Here is a 17,288-nt window from a genome sequence, read left to right on the forward strand (position 1 = left end):
AACTAAATGGAGCGTAACAGAATGAAGCCTACATGCAGCGATCGCACAGATTCGCAGCGACCAACTGCATCTGCATGCTCGTCCGCGCAGTTTCGCTTTCGCCGCGTGCGCGTTTCCGCACCGTGCCATGAGGTTTAGGCCGCAGAATATGAGCATTTGACAGCATACAAGCAACCATTGTTGCGTGGGCGCTATCACAGCTGTTCAAAAATAATTTCATTGTAGAGACTTCGACGCCTACGGGAACTGTGATGTGCCGTCGCGACGATTCAATCTTTTTTTTTTCTTCTAAATTCTTTGACTTTTCAATACTATTTCTCCAGTTGCGTTGCACTGTATGTTTATCGGTGTTCTCAGCGTGCAATTTCCCGCTGCTCGTTTTTTGTAATCCCGTGCATTAATTCATAACACAAACATGACCATACGCCATGCTTTTTTTAAATGTGCTTCTTACCGCTGCCTTTCCACTCCACTGAACTTACGCGTTTTCAGAACATCGCAGACCAGGTGCCGTAGCAGAAATCTTCCTCGCGTCTGTGCTTGCTGCATACCCGAGTTGTAGCCGATGACTGTTTGCCGGTTTTATGTTTCGCGAGCCAAGCTTCATGCAGCTTCTTGTCCTGCGGCTACGTATGAATAAGGCTGACACCGGGCTCCGTTGCGGACGTCCGGCACTGTGGCACCGAGCAGTAGCCTACCATGTTGCGCGTCTTCAAAGGCAGCCACTACCTATTCTAGTGATTTCAAGCGTTGTAAAGGAGACACTCGAAGCGGGGAAAATCTCACCACTAAATGAGGACCGCAGCGTAAGAACTCTCGTTTTCAGCTCACTTCGGCGCTCTCGAAGCAGCCGACGCGGCCGCTATGTCCACGTGATCCCTAATAGCACGTCACGCCGACGGTGGCGCCAGCTTTTCCAGTGGTGGAAAAGCTGGTGCCATGGAAGTAGTTGGAGTCGGCACTGAGAGCGACAGCTTTGTCATTATGCATTCTGGGCTCAATGACGTGCTTAAGGGGAGAAGCCAGGACCTTGAGAGGCACATTGAGACTGGGCTGAGTAAGCATAGAGAGGCCTCCGGGAGGGTGCATGTGACCATACGCACTATCCCAGAGGCCCAGGGCCAGGCTTACCAGGTAGAAAGGAGGGTGGTTGAGGCCAATCGAGTCATTAGGAGTCTGAGCGGACGACTCGGACACAGCGTGATGGAGGTCAACAGGGACGTGTACGGAACCGGCTTCCGGCCTTTTGTGCAGGATGGCATTCACTACAGTGGTGCCACTGGCAAAAGGATAGGGGGCAGGATGGGTAGCCAGGCAACAGCTTTTTTAGGGGGACCAAGAGCCCTGAAAGAACCAGTGTAGGCGTGGACAATTCGAGGCAGGAGCTACAAACAAGCAAGCATCGGTACAATAGGAGAGGTGACAGGAATAAGCGCAAGAGCCAAATTAAGTCAGACATAGGGTTCATTAACATGCAAGGTGGCAGAAATAGGCTAAAATGGGAGGAAATCGAAGAACAACTAAGGCAGGAGAACTTAATGGTTTATGGGTTTGTAGAGACACATCTTAGGGACATGGAACAACCGCCCTGTAACCCTGATTATGCATGGCAATAGTGCAACAGGGTGCAGGGTAGCAGAAAGGGTGGGGGAATTGGAGCATTCATTCATAAAAATACAAATTGGCAAAGGGTCAAACAGGAATGCAAGGAGCATTTATGGATGGATGGATGGATGAAAAACTTTATTAGGGTCCTTTAAGGCGCGCCCTAGCGCGCAGCGGGCCGCTCCCACGTCGGGACAGAGATGCCGAGCCTCTCCGCTGCGTCGCGGGCCCGTTGGACAGCCCATAACTGGTCTTCGAGGTTGGGGCTGTGTAGGACAGCATCCCAGCGTGAAGAAGTGTTACTTTCATCACTGCGTAACGCGGGGCATCGCCAGAGCATGTGAGGTAAGTTCGCCAAGTCATTGCATAGTGCACATGCATTTGTCGTCTGAATTTCGGGGTACATCTTGTGAAGAAGTAGAGGGTTCGGGTATGCCCCCGTCTGTAGAAGCCTTAGTGTCAAAGCCTGAGGTCTATTGAGTTTGCAATGTGGGAGGGGGTAGATCCTCCGAGCCAAGTAAAAGTGCTTCGTAATTTCGGTGTACGAGGAAGGAGAGTCCCGATTGTCAGTACCCCCGGCGTCACGCTGCCCGGTAGCTACGCGGTTGATGATCCCTCGCGCAGCTCCGTGTGCCGACTCGTTGAGGTTGGGCGGGGCACTCTCGATCTGTCCCATGTGAGCTGGAAACCAGATCAATGTGTGTGGCTTGATTTCTGTGCTTCCTAATATCCGTAGGGTCAGCTCGGATATGGTTCCTTTGGCAAAGGCCCTAACAGCTGATATGGAGTCACTGTAGGTTGATGTCCTCTTGTTGTCCAATAAGGCCATCGCTATTGCAGCCTGCTCTGCGATTTCAGAGGACGTTGTCCGAATCGAGATAGCGTTCGTTATTTGGCTTTCATGATTTACGCTAACTACAATGAAGGCCTGTCCGTCGGCGTAGCGCGCTGCGTCTACGAAACTGTTCTGCGAAGCCCGTTCACGAGCCTTTTCCAGGAGAGCCTTCGCGCGCGCCCGACGTCTTCCCACGTTGTGTTCTGGATGGACGTTTCGTGGGATAGGCGCGACAGTGATGCGGTCCCGCTGCTCTCGAGGGATGCTGCAGAACTTTGTTTTGATTACTCTGGAAGGAACGCCCAGCTCCTGTAAGATGTGCCTTCCAGCTTGTGTGGTAGATAGCCTGATGAACTGGGCCCTCTCCTGTGCTTCCGCTATTTCCTCTAGCGTGTTATGCATGCCAAGTTGAAGTAAGCGTTCCGTGGGAGTGTATACGGGGAGGCCGAGAGCTCTCTTGATTGCCTTCCTGATTAATGCATTGAGTTTATCCCTTTCCGATCTTTGCCAGTTGTGCATGGCCGCGACGTAAGTGAAATGACACATTACGAACGCATGTACCAATCTCACGAGGTTATCTTCTCCGAGGCCTTGCTGCCGGTTGGCCACTCTTCTGATTAGTCTGATGGCATTGTCCGTCTTCTTAGTGAGTCGCAGAACTGTCTGGTTGTTTGAACCACTCGACTCTACCATCATGCCGAGAATCCGGATAGCATCCACCCTCGGAGTATAGCCTCCGTCTTTTGTGCGCAGTTTTATGTCGCATTCGGCGAGTGGCTTCCATCCCTTTGGTTTCGGGCCTCTGCGCTTGGGTCGATAAAGTAGCAGTTCCGACTTGTGCGGTGAGCACCGAAGGCCCGTGGATTCAAGGTATCTCTCGGTAGCATCAACCGCCTCTTGCAGGGCCGTCTCTACCTGTCCGTCACTACCTCCAGTACACCAGATGGTAACGTCGTCTGCGTATATGGTATGACTGATACCGTCAATAGCAGAGAGTGTCCGGGATAGACCGATCATGACTAGGTTAAAGAGGGTTGGGGATATGACTGACCCTTGTGGCGTCCCTTTAGACCCCAGCTTAATCATGTCTGAAGTCAGGTCCCCGATCTTAAGGGTGGCTTCTCTGTCTGACAGGAAAGATCTCGTGTAGGAATGAAAGTGCTTCCCCAGGTTTAGGCTCGAGATTGTGTTTAAAACGCACGAGTGAAGAATGTTATCAAATGCCTTTTCGAGATCTAGACCTAGTATGGCTCTCGTGTCCCGCGTATTACAGTCAATAATGTGATGTTTGATGAGCTTCATCGCGTCCTGCGTCGAGAGTCCGACCCTGAAGCCGATCATGTTGTGTGGGTAAATGTCGTGGTCCTCCAGGTAGCGTGAAAGCCTGTTTAGGATTGCGTGCTCAGCAACTTTCCCCACGCACGATGTGAGCGAAATTGGGCGGAGGTTATCGAGGCTGGGTTTATGGCATTTATGGCTAAAAGGAAAAGTAGCAGGGGCGAAAACACTTCTAGGCTTTGTATACCTTTGGACAGGATCAAATGCTAAAGAGGAAAACAAAAAAATGTTGGACTGTATAGCAGTGGACATCAATGAGCTAGGAAAAGGATGTGAAGTAATTGTATTAGGAGACATGAATGCGCATGTTGAAGATATGGATGGGTACACAGACTCCACAGGTAACATGCTGCTGGATATGTGTGATGATGATGATGTGTGGTTTTTTGTGGCGCAAGGGCCAGGTTTGGCCAAAGAGCGCCATGACAAGTGGTAATGTTGACGGTGTATTATGAAGATGTGACTTGGCTGTAAAGTGGCCTAAAAATATTCGCTGTAAAGTGCGTAAAATTAACGTGTTATAAAATTATGGCGATGACAGATGGCGAATACTATGAACATTAAAATCAATCGTAGAAGAATGATGCAAAGTAGAAAAATATAGGATGTTAAAATTACTTGGAGCACTGCTGCCTCGCCAGAGCCCTTGAGACACAAGGGCCTAGAGGCATGTGCGATACGAAAAAGCTAACGCAGCGGCATCCTCTGAAGAGAGGACCCGCTACGAACATGTGGGGCTAAAAACATGCAAAACAACATCTTTCAGAAAACTTAGCACTGCGTTTGTGTCAAATAAAGGTTCTGGGCCGAGCAACATAACAGGATGAAGGGGGATGTGCTGTCGGTATGCTAAGGGAAAATGTTTCTTTCTTTCATATTCGACTTCCTGACACTCCAGGAGGACGTGGAGGACGGTCAGCCTCTCCCCGCATCTACCGCAGGTTGGAGGATCAATTCCAGTGAGTAAATAGTTATGCGTGCCAAATGTATGTCCTATTCTGAGACGACAGAATAGGACATCTGTTCGGCGTGATTTTGTTACGGAAGGCCAGAATCCTAACTGTGGCTTTATCACGTGGAGCTTATTATTTGTTTCCGCGTCCCATAGGCGTTGCCAGTGGTTGCGTAGTTTCCTCCGTAAGAAGGGCTTCAGATCTGTGACAGGAACTGCAGCGGTGGGATTAGCAGAATGCCATGCAACTGACATGGCCATCTGGTCCGCCAGAACATTACCTTCGATGGCCCTATGACCTGGCACCCAGCATATAATCACATGCTGGTTAGATACATATGCTTTACATAAGACGGAATAGAGTTCGATTATAACAGGATTTTTGTGCTTACAGAACGATATCAAAGCCTTCACAACACTTAGGGAGTCCGTATATATGACTGATTTTTTTAGTTTTGATTTGCTAATATGCTTCACGGTCGACAATACTGCGTAGGCCTCAGCCGTAAAGATACTAGTTTCCGGTACTAGATACTAGTTGCAGCCGTTGGTCCATCCGAGAAGGATGGACCGACGGCTGCATAGGACACCCCGTCATGTGACTTTGATGCGTCTGTGTAGAACTCCGTGCAGGAGTGTTTGTGCTGGAGTTCACGGAAATGCATATGGATTTCAATGTCTGAAGCGTGTTTTGTAACTTGCATGAAATATATATCGCATTGTATGAGCTGCCACTCCCAAGGAGGTAGCAGCTTGGCTGGATGCATTAGGGGGAGCTCGAGGAGTGGGACATGCATTTGATCACTAAGCTTCCTCACACGCAGCGAGAAAGGCTGTCTTACGGAGGGACGATTGCGAAAGAGTGTAGCATATGTCATGTCATTAATGGTATTAAAACAGGGATGCTGTGGATTTGAGTGGACTTTCAGAAAATATGTTTGGCTAATGTATGTTCTCTGCAGATGAAGTGACCACTCATGTAATTCTACATATAAACTTTGTATGGGACTCGTTCTGAAAGCGCCTGTGGCCAGTCGGATTCCTAGATGGTGGACCGGATCTAGCATCTTTAGCGTGCTCGGGGCTGCAGAATGATAGATCACGGCACCATAGTCTAGTCGTGATCGAATGAGGCTCTTATAGATATTCATTAAACACTTCCTGTCACTACCCCATGTAGTCTGGGATAGAAGTTTGATTATGTTCGTTGTTTTCAGACATTTTTCTTTAAGATGTTTAATGTGGGGGACGAAAGTGAGTCTGTAGTCAAGTATGACACCTAGAAATTTGTGTTCTTTGTTTACAGGTATCTGTTGTCCACGCAGTTCTATGCAAGGATCTGGAATAAGTCCTCTCTTTCTTGTAAAAAGAACACAAGAGCTTTTGTTAGGATTGATCTTAAATCCATTCCTGTCTGACCACATTGACACTTTGTTCAGGCCATGCTGTACCTGTCTCTCGCAGACTGCGAGGTTACAAGATTTGAAAGCTATTTGAATGTCGTCCACATAGACAGAGTAAAAGATGGCGGGTGGTAGTGAAGCACGAAGCGTGTTCATCTTCACGATAAAGAGCGTGCAGCTGAGCACGCCTCCTTGTGGTACACCCGTTTCTTGCGTAAAAGGACGCGAAAGTACATTACCGACTTTTACCCGGAAGGTACGACTGGACAGATAGCTTTCTATTAGGTTTATCATATTACCATGGATGGCCATTTCTGACAAGTCTCTTAAGATTCCGTAACGCCACGTCGTATCGTACGCCTTCTCCATATCGAGAAATATGGATAAGAAAAACTGCTTGTGTACAAATGCGTCCTGGATATTTCCTTCTATACGTACAAGATGGTCAGTTGTGCAGCGCCCTTCTCTGAAGCCGCACTGATAAGGACCAAGCATTTTGCTCTGTTCAAGGAAATAAGTGAGTCGCCGATTTATCATTTTTTCAAACACCTTACAAATGCAGCTTGTGAGGGCTATCGGGCGGTAACTTGCCACCGAGGAAGGGTCTTTGCCTTGTTTCAAAACAGGGACTACAATGGCTTCCTTCCACGCGGTTGGAAGGTACCCTGCATCCCAGATGGTGTTGAAAAGTGTAAGTAGTGTAAGCTGCGTGTCATTGTGTAAGTTTTTAAGCATTTCATATAAGATTCTATCAGATCCTGGTGCGGAACTCTTGCATGCGCTCAAGACCGCTTTCAACTCGGCAGCACTAAATGGGCAATTATAGGGTTCATTCTGTCGGCATTTATTGATGAGTGGCTTGCATTCTTCTATTTCTTTATATTTCAGGAATGATTGCGAATAATGGTTAGAGCTTGATACACTCTCAAAGTGCTCCCCAAGTGAGTCTGCTTGTTCAAGCAGGGTCGCCTTGTGGGTTTACCAGGGGGAGTGAATACGTTGGTCGTCCTCTTATCCTGTTAACCCTGTTCCAGACTTTCGATTCCTCTGTATAAGAGTTGATGCCCGATAAAAACTTTTGCCAGCTTTCTCTTCTGGCCTGCCGGCGGGTTCGCCTGCCTTGTGATTTTACTTTTTTAAAGTTAATAAGATTCTCCGCAGTGGGGGAGGCGCGCAGCAACCCCCACGCGTTGTTCCGATTTTTACGTGCGATCCTACAATCGTCGTTCCACCACGGGACATGCCGTTTGCAGGACAGACCATTTACTTGTGATATACATTTAGATGCGGCATCTATTATGAAGGCTGTAAAATATTCGACAGCAGCGTCAATTTCTAGCGAGGACATGTCATCCCACGAAATACAAGATAGAGTTCGAAATTTTTCCCAGTCGGCAGTGTCAATTTTCCACCTAGGAGCCTGTGGTGGATATTCCTTTTCTTCGGGTGTTCTAAGCAGTATTGGGAAGTGGTCGCTTCCGTAAGGATTGTTGTTAACTTGCCATTCGAGTTCAGACAGTAGTGACGGGGAGACTAGGCTAAGATCTATTGAAGAAAATGTTCTGTTTGCAAGAGAATAGTATGTCGCTTCCTTCTTATTCAGTAGACAAGCACCAAAAGAGAAAAGGAACTGTTCAACAAGACGTCCTCGCGCATCTATACGAGGGTCGCCCCACAGGTAGTTGTGTGCATTGAAGTCGCCAAGAACCAGATAAGGTTCTGGCAATTCATCTATAAAGGACTGAAATTCATGTTTAGTTAATTTGTAATGTGGGGGTATATAAAGCGAGCAAATAGTGGTGAGTTTGTTTAGCAGAACAGCTCGCACCGCCACTGCCTCAAGGGGCGTACGTAGCTGTAAAGATTGACATGCTATACTTTTATGAGTGAGAATCGCCACACCACCCGATGATGCGACGGCATCATCGCGATCTTTGCGAAATGTAACATACGTACGGAGAAAGTTTGTGTGTTTGGATTTTAAGTGTGTTTCCTGTAAACACAGCACTTTTGGATTGTGTTTATGGATAAGTTCTTGAACATCATCAAGATTCCTAAGTAGACCTCTGACATTCCATTGAATGATTTGTGTATCCATATTTTAAATTTAATTGGTGCTGTGTTTACGGAAACGGAAGGGATGTCTTAGATTACAGAGCCCTTTCGAGGCCCTGTAACCGGGGTTTTGCTCTTTTTGAAGCGTTCGAGGGAACCTCGCCGCTCCTTAGGCGCCTGGGGCGCCTTGGGGATAGGTGTGGTGTCCATTGCCTCTTGTGAGGCGCCGGACACGTGCTCTTGTGAGCGAGAAGTTACCAGGTAAGGTCCCGCCTTGGAGGGCAAGACCCCTGCGCCCACCAGCCCGGAGGTCGATGGGGTTCCCTGGGGGATTTGGCTGCGCCGGCCATTGCCAGCACTGGAAGGGACCTGGGAAGTTGAGGCAGCCTCGGCTGCGCCCACCTTCGGGGTCGATGGCCCCTTTTCCTCGGTTGGCGGAGCAGCGCTAGCTGCAACCACCGTGGGGGCAGATGGCGTAACTGCCGACTCACTGCATGTGGGTCGGACAGTCGCCGGAGGCCGTTGTGACGCTGCCCCCTGATGCGCCACTTCAGCAAAGCTTTTCTTTGGCAGGTATGCTACCCGCTTGCGTGCCTCTTTGAACGTTATATTTTCCTTAACTTTAACTGTTACAATTTCCTTTTCTTTTTTCCAAGAGGGGCACGACCGCGAGTACGCGGCGTGATCCCCGTCACAATTTACACAGTGGAGAGCGTTCTCAGAAGCTTCAGAGGTGTGTTCTTGATTACTACATTTGGCACAAGTTTGGCGGCCTCGGCAGCTCTGCGAGCTGTGGCCAAAGCGCTGGCATTTGAAACAACGGAGTGGGTTGGGAACCTAACACGGAGCTTGATGTACCCGGCCTCGATTGACTCGGGCAGGACACTTGAACCAAATGTGATTATTAGGTGCTTGGTCTGGATCTCTTTGCCATCTCGCCTTATCTTAATTCTTCTGACATTAATAACATTTTTCTCACTGAAGCCCTCCAGGAGTTCCGCTTCAGTCAGTTCAAGCAGATCGTCATCCGACACAACACCGCGGGTGGTGTTCAATGTACGGTGCGGGGTTACTGTTATGTGGGTCTCCCCAAATGACACTAGTTTCGGTAGTTTTTGATATTATTCAAATCGCGGAGCTCCAAGAGGAGGTCACCGCTTGCCATCCTGGACACCTTGTAACCTGGACCAAAAACATCAGTCAAGGACTTTGACACAAGGAATGGTGAAATGTTTCGCACTGCTTTGTTTGGCTTTTCGGAGTGAATAACATGGAACCGGGGAAAATTCTGGATTTGGTGTCCAAAAAACTGAAATACATCTTCGGAGTGCCCTCGTTTCTGAGGGCGATCGGGAAGTTTGGGGAAAGAAGTTTCCATGAAAATATATAAAAATTCGGCAACAGCGCCGACCGCCCACCACGGAGCCCAACGAGCGGACGCGGCAGAGCTTGCATGCAAGTCTGCACGACGCCAGTCGTACGCCGCCACTATAACCAAATATGGTGTACCCAAGGTTGGATAGCCACACTGGGTTAACCCTTGCCGCCAAGAAGAAGGAAGTAAATAGAAGAGAGAAGGAGACAGGAAAGGTGGAAAGTAAGGGAAAGACGAAGGTTGTAGGAAGAGAGAGACAGGAAAAGGCGACTGCCGATTTCCCCCGGGAGGGTCAGTCCGGGGGTGCCGTCTACGTGAAGCAGAGGCCAAAGAGGTGTTTGCCTCCGCTGGGGGGCCTTAAAGGTCCGAACACCCGGCATCGGCTCAACCCCCAGGATCCCCCTTTCCCCGGACACGGCTAAGCCACGCACGGCTACACGCGGGAGGGTCCAACCCCCATGTGCTCGGGTACGTGGTGTCGCAACACACCAAACGCCTGCTGACGCAGATGCCTCTGCGGGGTGGATGTGTGAGAGGCTTAACTTAGTTGTCTGTAACTCTACTGAAAAGTGTGACGGGATCATAACATGGGAGGTAGGGGGTCGACACTCGACAATAGATTATGCGTTAATGTCACATAGGATGTACGATAGATTAGGAGCCATGATTATAGATGAACAGGGCTCCAGAAGTATAGGTAGCGACCACAAACGTATCAAGTTGAGTTTTAAGAGGGAAACTAAAGCACGAACGACGCGCGAGGAAACGCCAGATGTGATTTTTTACTCACAAGACCAAGTGGAAATAGCGGCCAAATAAATTGAAGAGGAAATATCAGAGGGTACTGAAACTGATTGGACTTACCCAAAGTTAATGAGACTATTTGAGCATGAGCTAGGTAAGGCACGAGTCAGGAAAACAAGGCAAGGGGTACAAAAACTCAAGAGCTGGTGGGATGAAGAGGTTAAGAAGGCCATAAAGAAATGTCAGGAAGCCTCCAGGGAACACAGGTATTCCAAAAGTAAGGGAGAACCTGAAGCAGAAGTAGAAAGGAAATGGGTAAACTACATAAAATGCAAGAGGGAAGCATCCTATTTGATCAACGAGAAAATCAAGACAAAAGGGTCCCAATGGCTGTCAAAAATAAGCAATAAAAAAGATAAACAGGCAGCTAGAAAATTCTGGCAACATCTGAACTCCTTGGGTAATAGGACAAGCCTAGAGGAGAAGTATATAGTAACAGCTCAAGGTACTCGGTTAGAAGGAGAGGAGGCAATGGAGCATATAGGAACCATGATGAGGGAAAAATTTACAAAACAGAGAAATGGTACATGCAGTACGTCGGAGAGGGATAGCCCGGTCAACCCACTGCTTTCGCTTGGACAAAAAGAGTGGGAAAGGGCGGAGAAGAGGGTACCAAGTAGCACATCGGCAGGCCCCGATGGTATTCCAATTATGTTAATAAATAAATTGGGCCTGAAATCTAAGAAAGCATTGAGGGAGGTGGTGAGCAAAATGCTAGTGGATGGTAAAGTACCTGACGAATGGAGGCTAAGTAGGATGAGAATGATATATAAGGGAAAGGGGGACAAAGCTGAAATAAATAACTACCGGCCTATAACAGTGACGTCAGTGGTTTACAGGGTGGTTATGCAGATTATAAAGGACAGACTGCAGGCATGGGTAGAGAACGAGGGGGTACTTGGAGAGCTACAAAATGGGTTCCGGAAGCATAGGAGGCTAGAAGACAATCTGTTCTCGCTAACACAGTGCATTGAAATAGCTGAAAAGGAACACAGACCCGTATGGCTGGCTTTTTTGGACATCAAGGGAGCCTATGACAGTGTACTTAAGAAGGCTTGTGGGGCATTCTGGAAACTTTAGGAGTGCAAGATGGAGTAACCAATTTCTTAAAAGATATCTATAAAGGTAACCGGGTGATTATACAATGGGCAAAGCAGGTTTCGTAGCATGTGCAGAAGTGTCCATTGTCACCTCTGTTGTTTATGCTGTACCTACAAGGATTAGAGGCCAAAATACAGCAAAGCGGACTCGGCTTCAACCTAGCATTTTTCAAACAAGAAAAATTGATTGAACAGTCATTACCAGGACTGATGTATGCGGATGATATTGTATTAATGGCTGACAATACAGAAGATCTCCAGGGATTGATGCACATATGTGGTACAGAAGGAGACAGATTAGGCTTGAAGTTTAGCAAAGAAAAATCAGCAGTCATGATTTTTAATGATAACATTTGCAGCTAACATAAGATACTAGGAGGCCACGCTTGAGATAGTCGATAAGTACAAGTATCTTGGGGTGTGGATTAATAATGAAATTGAGTAGCTGACAGAGTCCGAAAAATATCTAACGACTAAAGGTAACAGAAGTGCATCAATTATGAAGAGTAGGGCACTGTGGAACTACAATAGGTACGAGGTAGTACGAGGGATATGGAAGGGGTAATGGTACGAGGCCTGACTTTTGCCAATGCAGTTCTATGTATTAGAACAGAGGCCTGGCAACAGTTGGAAATTAGGCAACGTGGTGTGGGTAGGCTCGCTCTGGGAGCACATGGCAAGACACCAAATCTTGGAGTGCAGGGGGATCTGGGATGGTCTTCTTTCAAGGGCAGAGAGGCTAGTAGCAAGTTAGCATTTGAGGGGCGATTGAGAAAAATGGGGAAATTCGGTGGGCTAGGAAGGTTTTCGGTTACTTATACACGAGGAATGTTGACACAAGGTGGAGGAAGCGAACTAGAAAATTGACAAGCAAATACTTGGGCAGTAGCGGGGTAACAAGTAAGGAATCATCTGTCAAGAAAAAGGTTAAGGAGACAGAGAGGGGTATGTGGAGTACAGAGATGCAAACCAAATCGGCATTGGAGACATACAGGACGTTTAAGCAAGAAATAGCCAAAGAAAATATTCGCGATAACTCTAAGGGAAGCTCATTGTTGTTTGAAGCCAGGACAGGTGTACTGCGGACTAAAACGTACCGAGCCAGATACCAGGAGATAGATTTGGTGTGCGAGGCGTGTGGAGAGGAGGAGGAAACGGCTAAACACCTGATACTTGCTTGTAAACAACTTCACCCTGCAGGTGAATCTAATGGGGAACTATTCAAAGCTTTGGGTTTTAAAGACAGTGAAAGTAGAATAGACTTTGAACAGGTAGAAATAACTAAACGGAGACTATCTGATTGGTGGATAATATCAATGCAAAAGTAAAGGAGTAAATACATAGGTATGCATGCATATAGAACCATTAAAGGCTAGGGCGCCGCCGCCGCCCGATTCAAAAAGTTGAGCGTCAACCATCCATCCATCCATCCATCCATCCATCCATCCGTGAAGCTCGAGGCCAATACGCAATGCCTCATGACCTCGAGCGTATTGGAATCTTGAAAGAACGGCAACATAATCTTAATCCATAAGAAAGCAGAGGCCAAAGACTTGAAAAATCATAGATTGATCAGCTTACTGTCCATTGTCTACAAAATACTATTTACAAAGGTAATCACAAATAGAATCGGGAACACATTAGACTTCTGTCAAACAAAGGACCAGGCAGGATTTCGTAAAGGCTACTCAACAATAGACCATATTCACACTATCAGTCAGGTAATAGTGAAATGTGCGGAATATAACCAACCCTTATACATAGCTTTCATTGATTACGAGAAAGCGTTTGATTCAATCAAAACCTCAGCAGTCATGCAGGCATTACGGAATCAGGGTGTAGACGAGCCATATGTAAATATACTGAAAGAAATCTACAGCGGCTCCACAGCCACCGTAGTCCTCCATAAAGAAAGCAACAAAATCCCAATAAAGAAGGGCGTCAGGCAGGGAGATACGATTTCTCCAATGCTATTCACAGTGTGTTTACAGGAGGTATTCCGAGACCTGGATTGGGAAGAATTGGGCATAAGAGTTAATGGAGAATACTTCAGCAACTTGTGATTCGCTGATGATATTGCTTTGCTTCGTAACTCAGGGGACCAATTGCAATGCATGCTCACTGACCTGGACAGGCAAAGCAGCAGGGTGGGTATAAACATTAACATGATCTTGGAATGTAGCGCTAAGTGACACGGACACAGAAAGGAGCAGACAGGACGAGCGCTAACTCTCAACTACAATTTTTATTAAAACGAAGAACATATATATATATAGGTGATTGCAAAAACCGCAGCATAAAAATGTGACAAGGTAAAAAAGATCAGTTAAACATATCAGGAGGCATGGAAGTCAAACAAGCAAACACACAAAAAACGATTACTTCAGATTAATACACGTATTGTGAAGAAACTGAAATTCGCATTCTAATAGAGACAAAGATGCATGGCTAACGCAAGTGTCTCCTAATTTTTTGATGTGGAATGCCTCGATTATTTCCCGTGTGGTTTGGCATTTGTGGCTGGAAAGAATTTTTGTGTCTTCAAAGAAAGGTTTACAACCACAATTGAAACAATGTGACGCTAGATGTGATGCATTAGGGTTGTTTAGTGAATGTTTGTGTTCTTTTAGACTAATATTAATGCACCTGCCGCTCTGTCCAATGTAAGTTTTCCCACACTTGAGTGGAATCTGATAAACTATACCAGTGTTACAAGGCACTAAAGGGCAAGAAGAAAGCGGGTTAACCGAGGGGCCCGATTTTTATTAGTCATAAGAAGCCAACAAACATTGACAACAAGGTCAACATAGGGGAAATTGTGCTTAATAAATGAAATAAAGGAACTATAAACTAATGCAAATTAAAGTGGATGAAAAAACAACTTGCCGCAGGTGGGAACCGAACCCACAACCTTCGCATTTCGCGAAGGCACTAAAGGGGACACATGTCTAACGCCGCAATCATCTTTTCTTTTTTTGCCACCCAGCTCAAGTTTCCTATTTATCATAGGGCACATGCTAGACAACTCTCGGGGGGCCGAGAAAAGACACAAAAATTCTTTCCAGCGACAAATGCCAAACCACACGAGAAATAATCGAGGCATTCCACACTTATGCCAGCAGTAACACTTAATAGTTGCCCTTATAGCATTTGCCGCACTGCCAGAGCACGCTGAAACAACCGCCCGAATATGCCACGAGTGTACAATACGGAAAAGTGATGCACTCACTCATTCCTACTCGTTCAGAACTCCTGTGATACTTTGTTTACGACGGAGACAAGCAAATGGTACCAAATGAATGCAAGCGGGCACTTTTCTCGCACTAGTACAGGCACGATGTCAACGCACGTTCATGGCGATTCGTTTGTGAACTTAAAAAAAAAAAAAACATTTGAAAAAGTTCATCTTTGTGCAGTTACGCGTCACCTGTCAGATCGTGCAAGACGGTGTTTGACGTTACTGCCAAATGCAGACTTCATTTTCTTTAATCGCCATCGTTTGGCAAAGCGCCTTTTCGCTGAGCTCACCGCTGAGTCGCCGTCGGCTTTGAGCATGGCGCTGCCCGTCGAAGACTGTGCATAACCCCGCTCGCGAAGGCGTACGACAGTGGTCACGCAGCAGCAGACTGCGCTTCCGGCGAGGGGGGCACAATTTGGACCGAGACGGACGCTCTTCGGCCACCCCCGAGGTCAAGCGGAAACTGCTGACTCACCTCGTCTTGGAAGCCCCTCGGGCCGGCGGGTGCACGGCGTGGATGGAGCGTTAGCGCTGCTGGGGTCGTCACCACCACGCTATCGGCGACGCTATCACCTCACTCCTATCGCCCGCCCCGGCGCACGCATCACCGATCACCGCGAGAAAGGCTGTGCTTTTTTGCACACATCACCGAGCCCACTTTGCGCACCGCACCACTGGAGGAAGACGGTTTCGCCACCACAAGCACCAACACGTCCCGTTCCCGTTTCCGCTTGGATTACGATGCCGCAAGCTCCAAAAATGCGTCTCCGCTGGCGTCCACACCAGTCGACCGATGCAAAAGGCGCCTTCATGCGCCTGCACATCTACCCCGAGGGCGCCGCGATCAGCCTTTGAGCCGGTGAACACTTTGCATCGGCAACGGGGGTCGCTCGAGGAGAAAAGCTACCCAGGTATGCGAGGGAGCAGAGGCGCTGTGCATACGGTACCACAGAACACCTATACAAACTGCCGGTATGCGATGAGGACTGACCTTCGTACCAACATTCGCATCCGCAGACAGTAAGCGATACTGGGAGGCTGGATGGATGGATGAATGTTATGAGCGTCCCGAATGTTATGGGCATCAGTCAGGAAAGGCGCTCTACAGCCTCGTCCTTCAACCTATCGCCCATCCGGGCGTGTCGCTGCCATCGACTTGCACTAGGTCACTCGAGTCCGTCAGCGTAGCAAACTATGCGGCTCGGATAGCGCACGCCTGCGTATTAGCTTTTTCTGCTACAAACAAAAATACCTTCTAACCATAATAAATTGAAGACACACACACGCAGCCATTAAACGCAGCTCTATCGCCTCGAAAGGGTGCTCGACCGAGTCAGGTCCTGAGAAATATGGAAGAAAGTAAACCGAAAGTAATTCGGCTGGGAGAGTGTTGTGGTATGTGTACAGGAATTGCACTAATTCACAGTGAGAGACAACTTGCCGCACCCGCGGCAAGTTGTTTTTTCATCCACTTTGATTTCCATTAATTTATCGTTTCTTCATTTCATTTATTAAGCACATCTAATTTCCCCTATGTTGTTCTTGGTGTCAGTGTTTGTTGGCTTCTGATGATTGATTCACAGTGGAAGAAAAGAACTATACATATATATATATATATATATATATATATATATATATATTGGCCTCGAGCTCCACCACTGGAAAAGCTGGCGCCGCCATCGGCGTGACGTTAAAGCCCCTCAATCTCCCAAAGTAGCGCCATTCACTTCTCTCCTCCTCCGCTCGGCGCGGCCTCGACGGTGGCGCCGCCGGCAGTGGGCCTGCCGTAGCAGACGACGGCTAACACGCTACGGGAGGAAATCCGCGGAAAAGTTCGTTCGAGTCCTGCGGAGCAGTTTTTTCAATCTAGATCTTGCTTTGTCAGTCGGTAACTGGCCTTAAGAATGTCGTGTCGGATTTGCGGAAGAAATAGAGAAAAGCACCATTATTCAAGGCGTATTTAAGGCGTAAAGCGCGCGCACGTTGAAAGTTCGTGTTGCTGAAACACGACACAAGCACGCGGTGTGCTCAGACACGCGAGTAATTACCAGAGTTTCAGGTTTTGACAGCGCGAAAGTATGTGCACGTGGTTTCGTAGGTTAATTTACGTACCTGCAGGATGCTTTTGTTCGGCCGGCGCGTGAGAGATTCCGACTGTCTGCGGTCAGCAATGCCTGGCAGCAGGGCCGTTTCTGTTCCGCGCCTTTTACAGATGTACGTAGCTCATGCACAGGTTGTGGTGGCCATGAGCAACGTTTTCACACATAGGCGGTATAGATAATTTTAACAACTTACCAGCATATGAAATCGTTATTTATTTATTACAGTGCAAATGGTTAGAATTTGATAGAAAAGAAAGAAGGAACTTGATGGGACAACTGGAAAGAGGTTCAGAAAATAATTATCCCCCTCCCTCATTGGCACCAGCAACACTTTTGTTGAAGTGCTAATTTTATCTCTGTATACTACGTGCGTCTGTATTCTTTTGCGTTGTAAGTTTTCACAAGGAAGCAGTGTTGCGTTAACTGGAACAGTCAAGGCACACAAGACAGAAGAAAAGTTGATTCTTGGGTTTTACATCCC

At 47.5% G+C, this 17,288-nt stretch overlaps 1 protein-coding gene across 5 annotated transcripts in view; it reads right to left on the reverse strand.

Annotated features, from left to right (window-relative positions):
• Positions 1-15,847, reverse strand: part of ZnT63C (zinc transporter 63C) — a 190,191-nt gene extending 174,344 nt beyond the window's left edge. For 2 of the 5 annotated variants that reach the window (XM_065450151.1, XM_065450148.1), the window contains exon 1: positions 15,181-15,690. Coding sequence is in view for 1 of the 5 variants with exons in the window: in XM_065450146.1 (XP_065306218.1) it covers positions 14,996-15,022 (27 nt within the window). In the remaining 4 variants the exon portion in view is untranslated. The other 3 variants (XM_065450149.1, XM_065450146.1, XM_065450150.2) reach the window with 2 other exon arrangements.
• Between the last annotated feature and the right edge of the window lie 1,441 nt (positions 15,848-17,288).

This window comes from Dermacentor albipictus, chromosome 3 (assembly GCF_038994185.2).
Source record: "Dermacentor albipictus isolate Rhodes 1998 colony chromosome 3, USDA_Dalb.pri_finalv2, whole genome shotgun sequence".
In the NCBI taxonomy this organism is placed as follows: Eukaryota; Metazoa; Arthropoda; class Arachnida; order Ixodida; family Ixodidae; genus Dermacentor; species Dermacentor albipictus.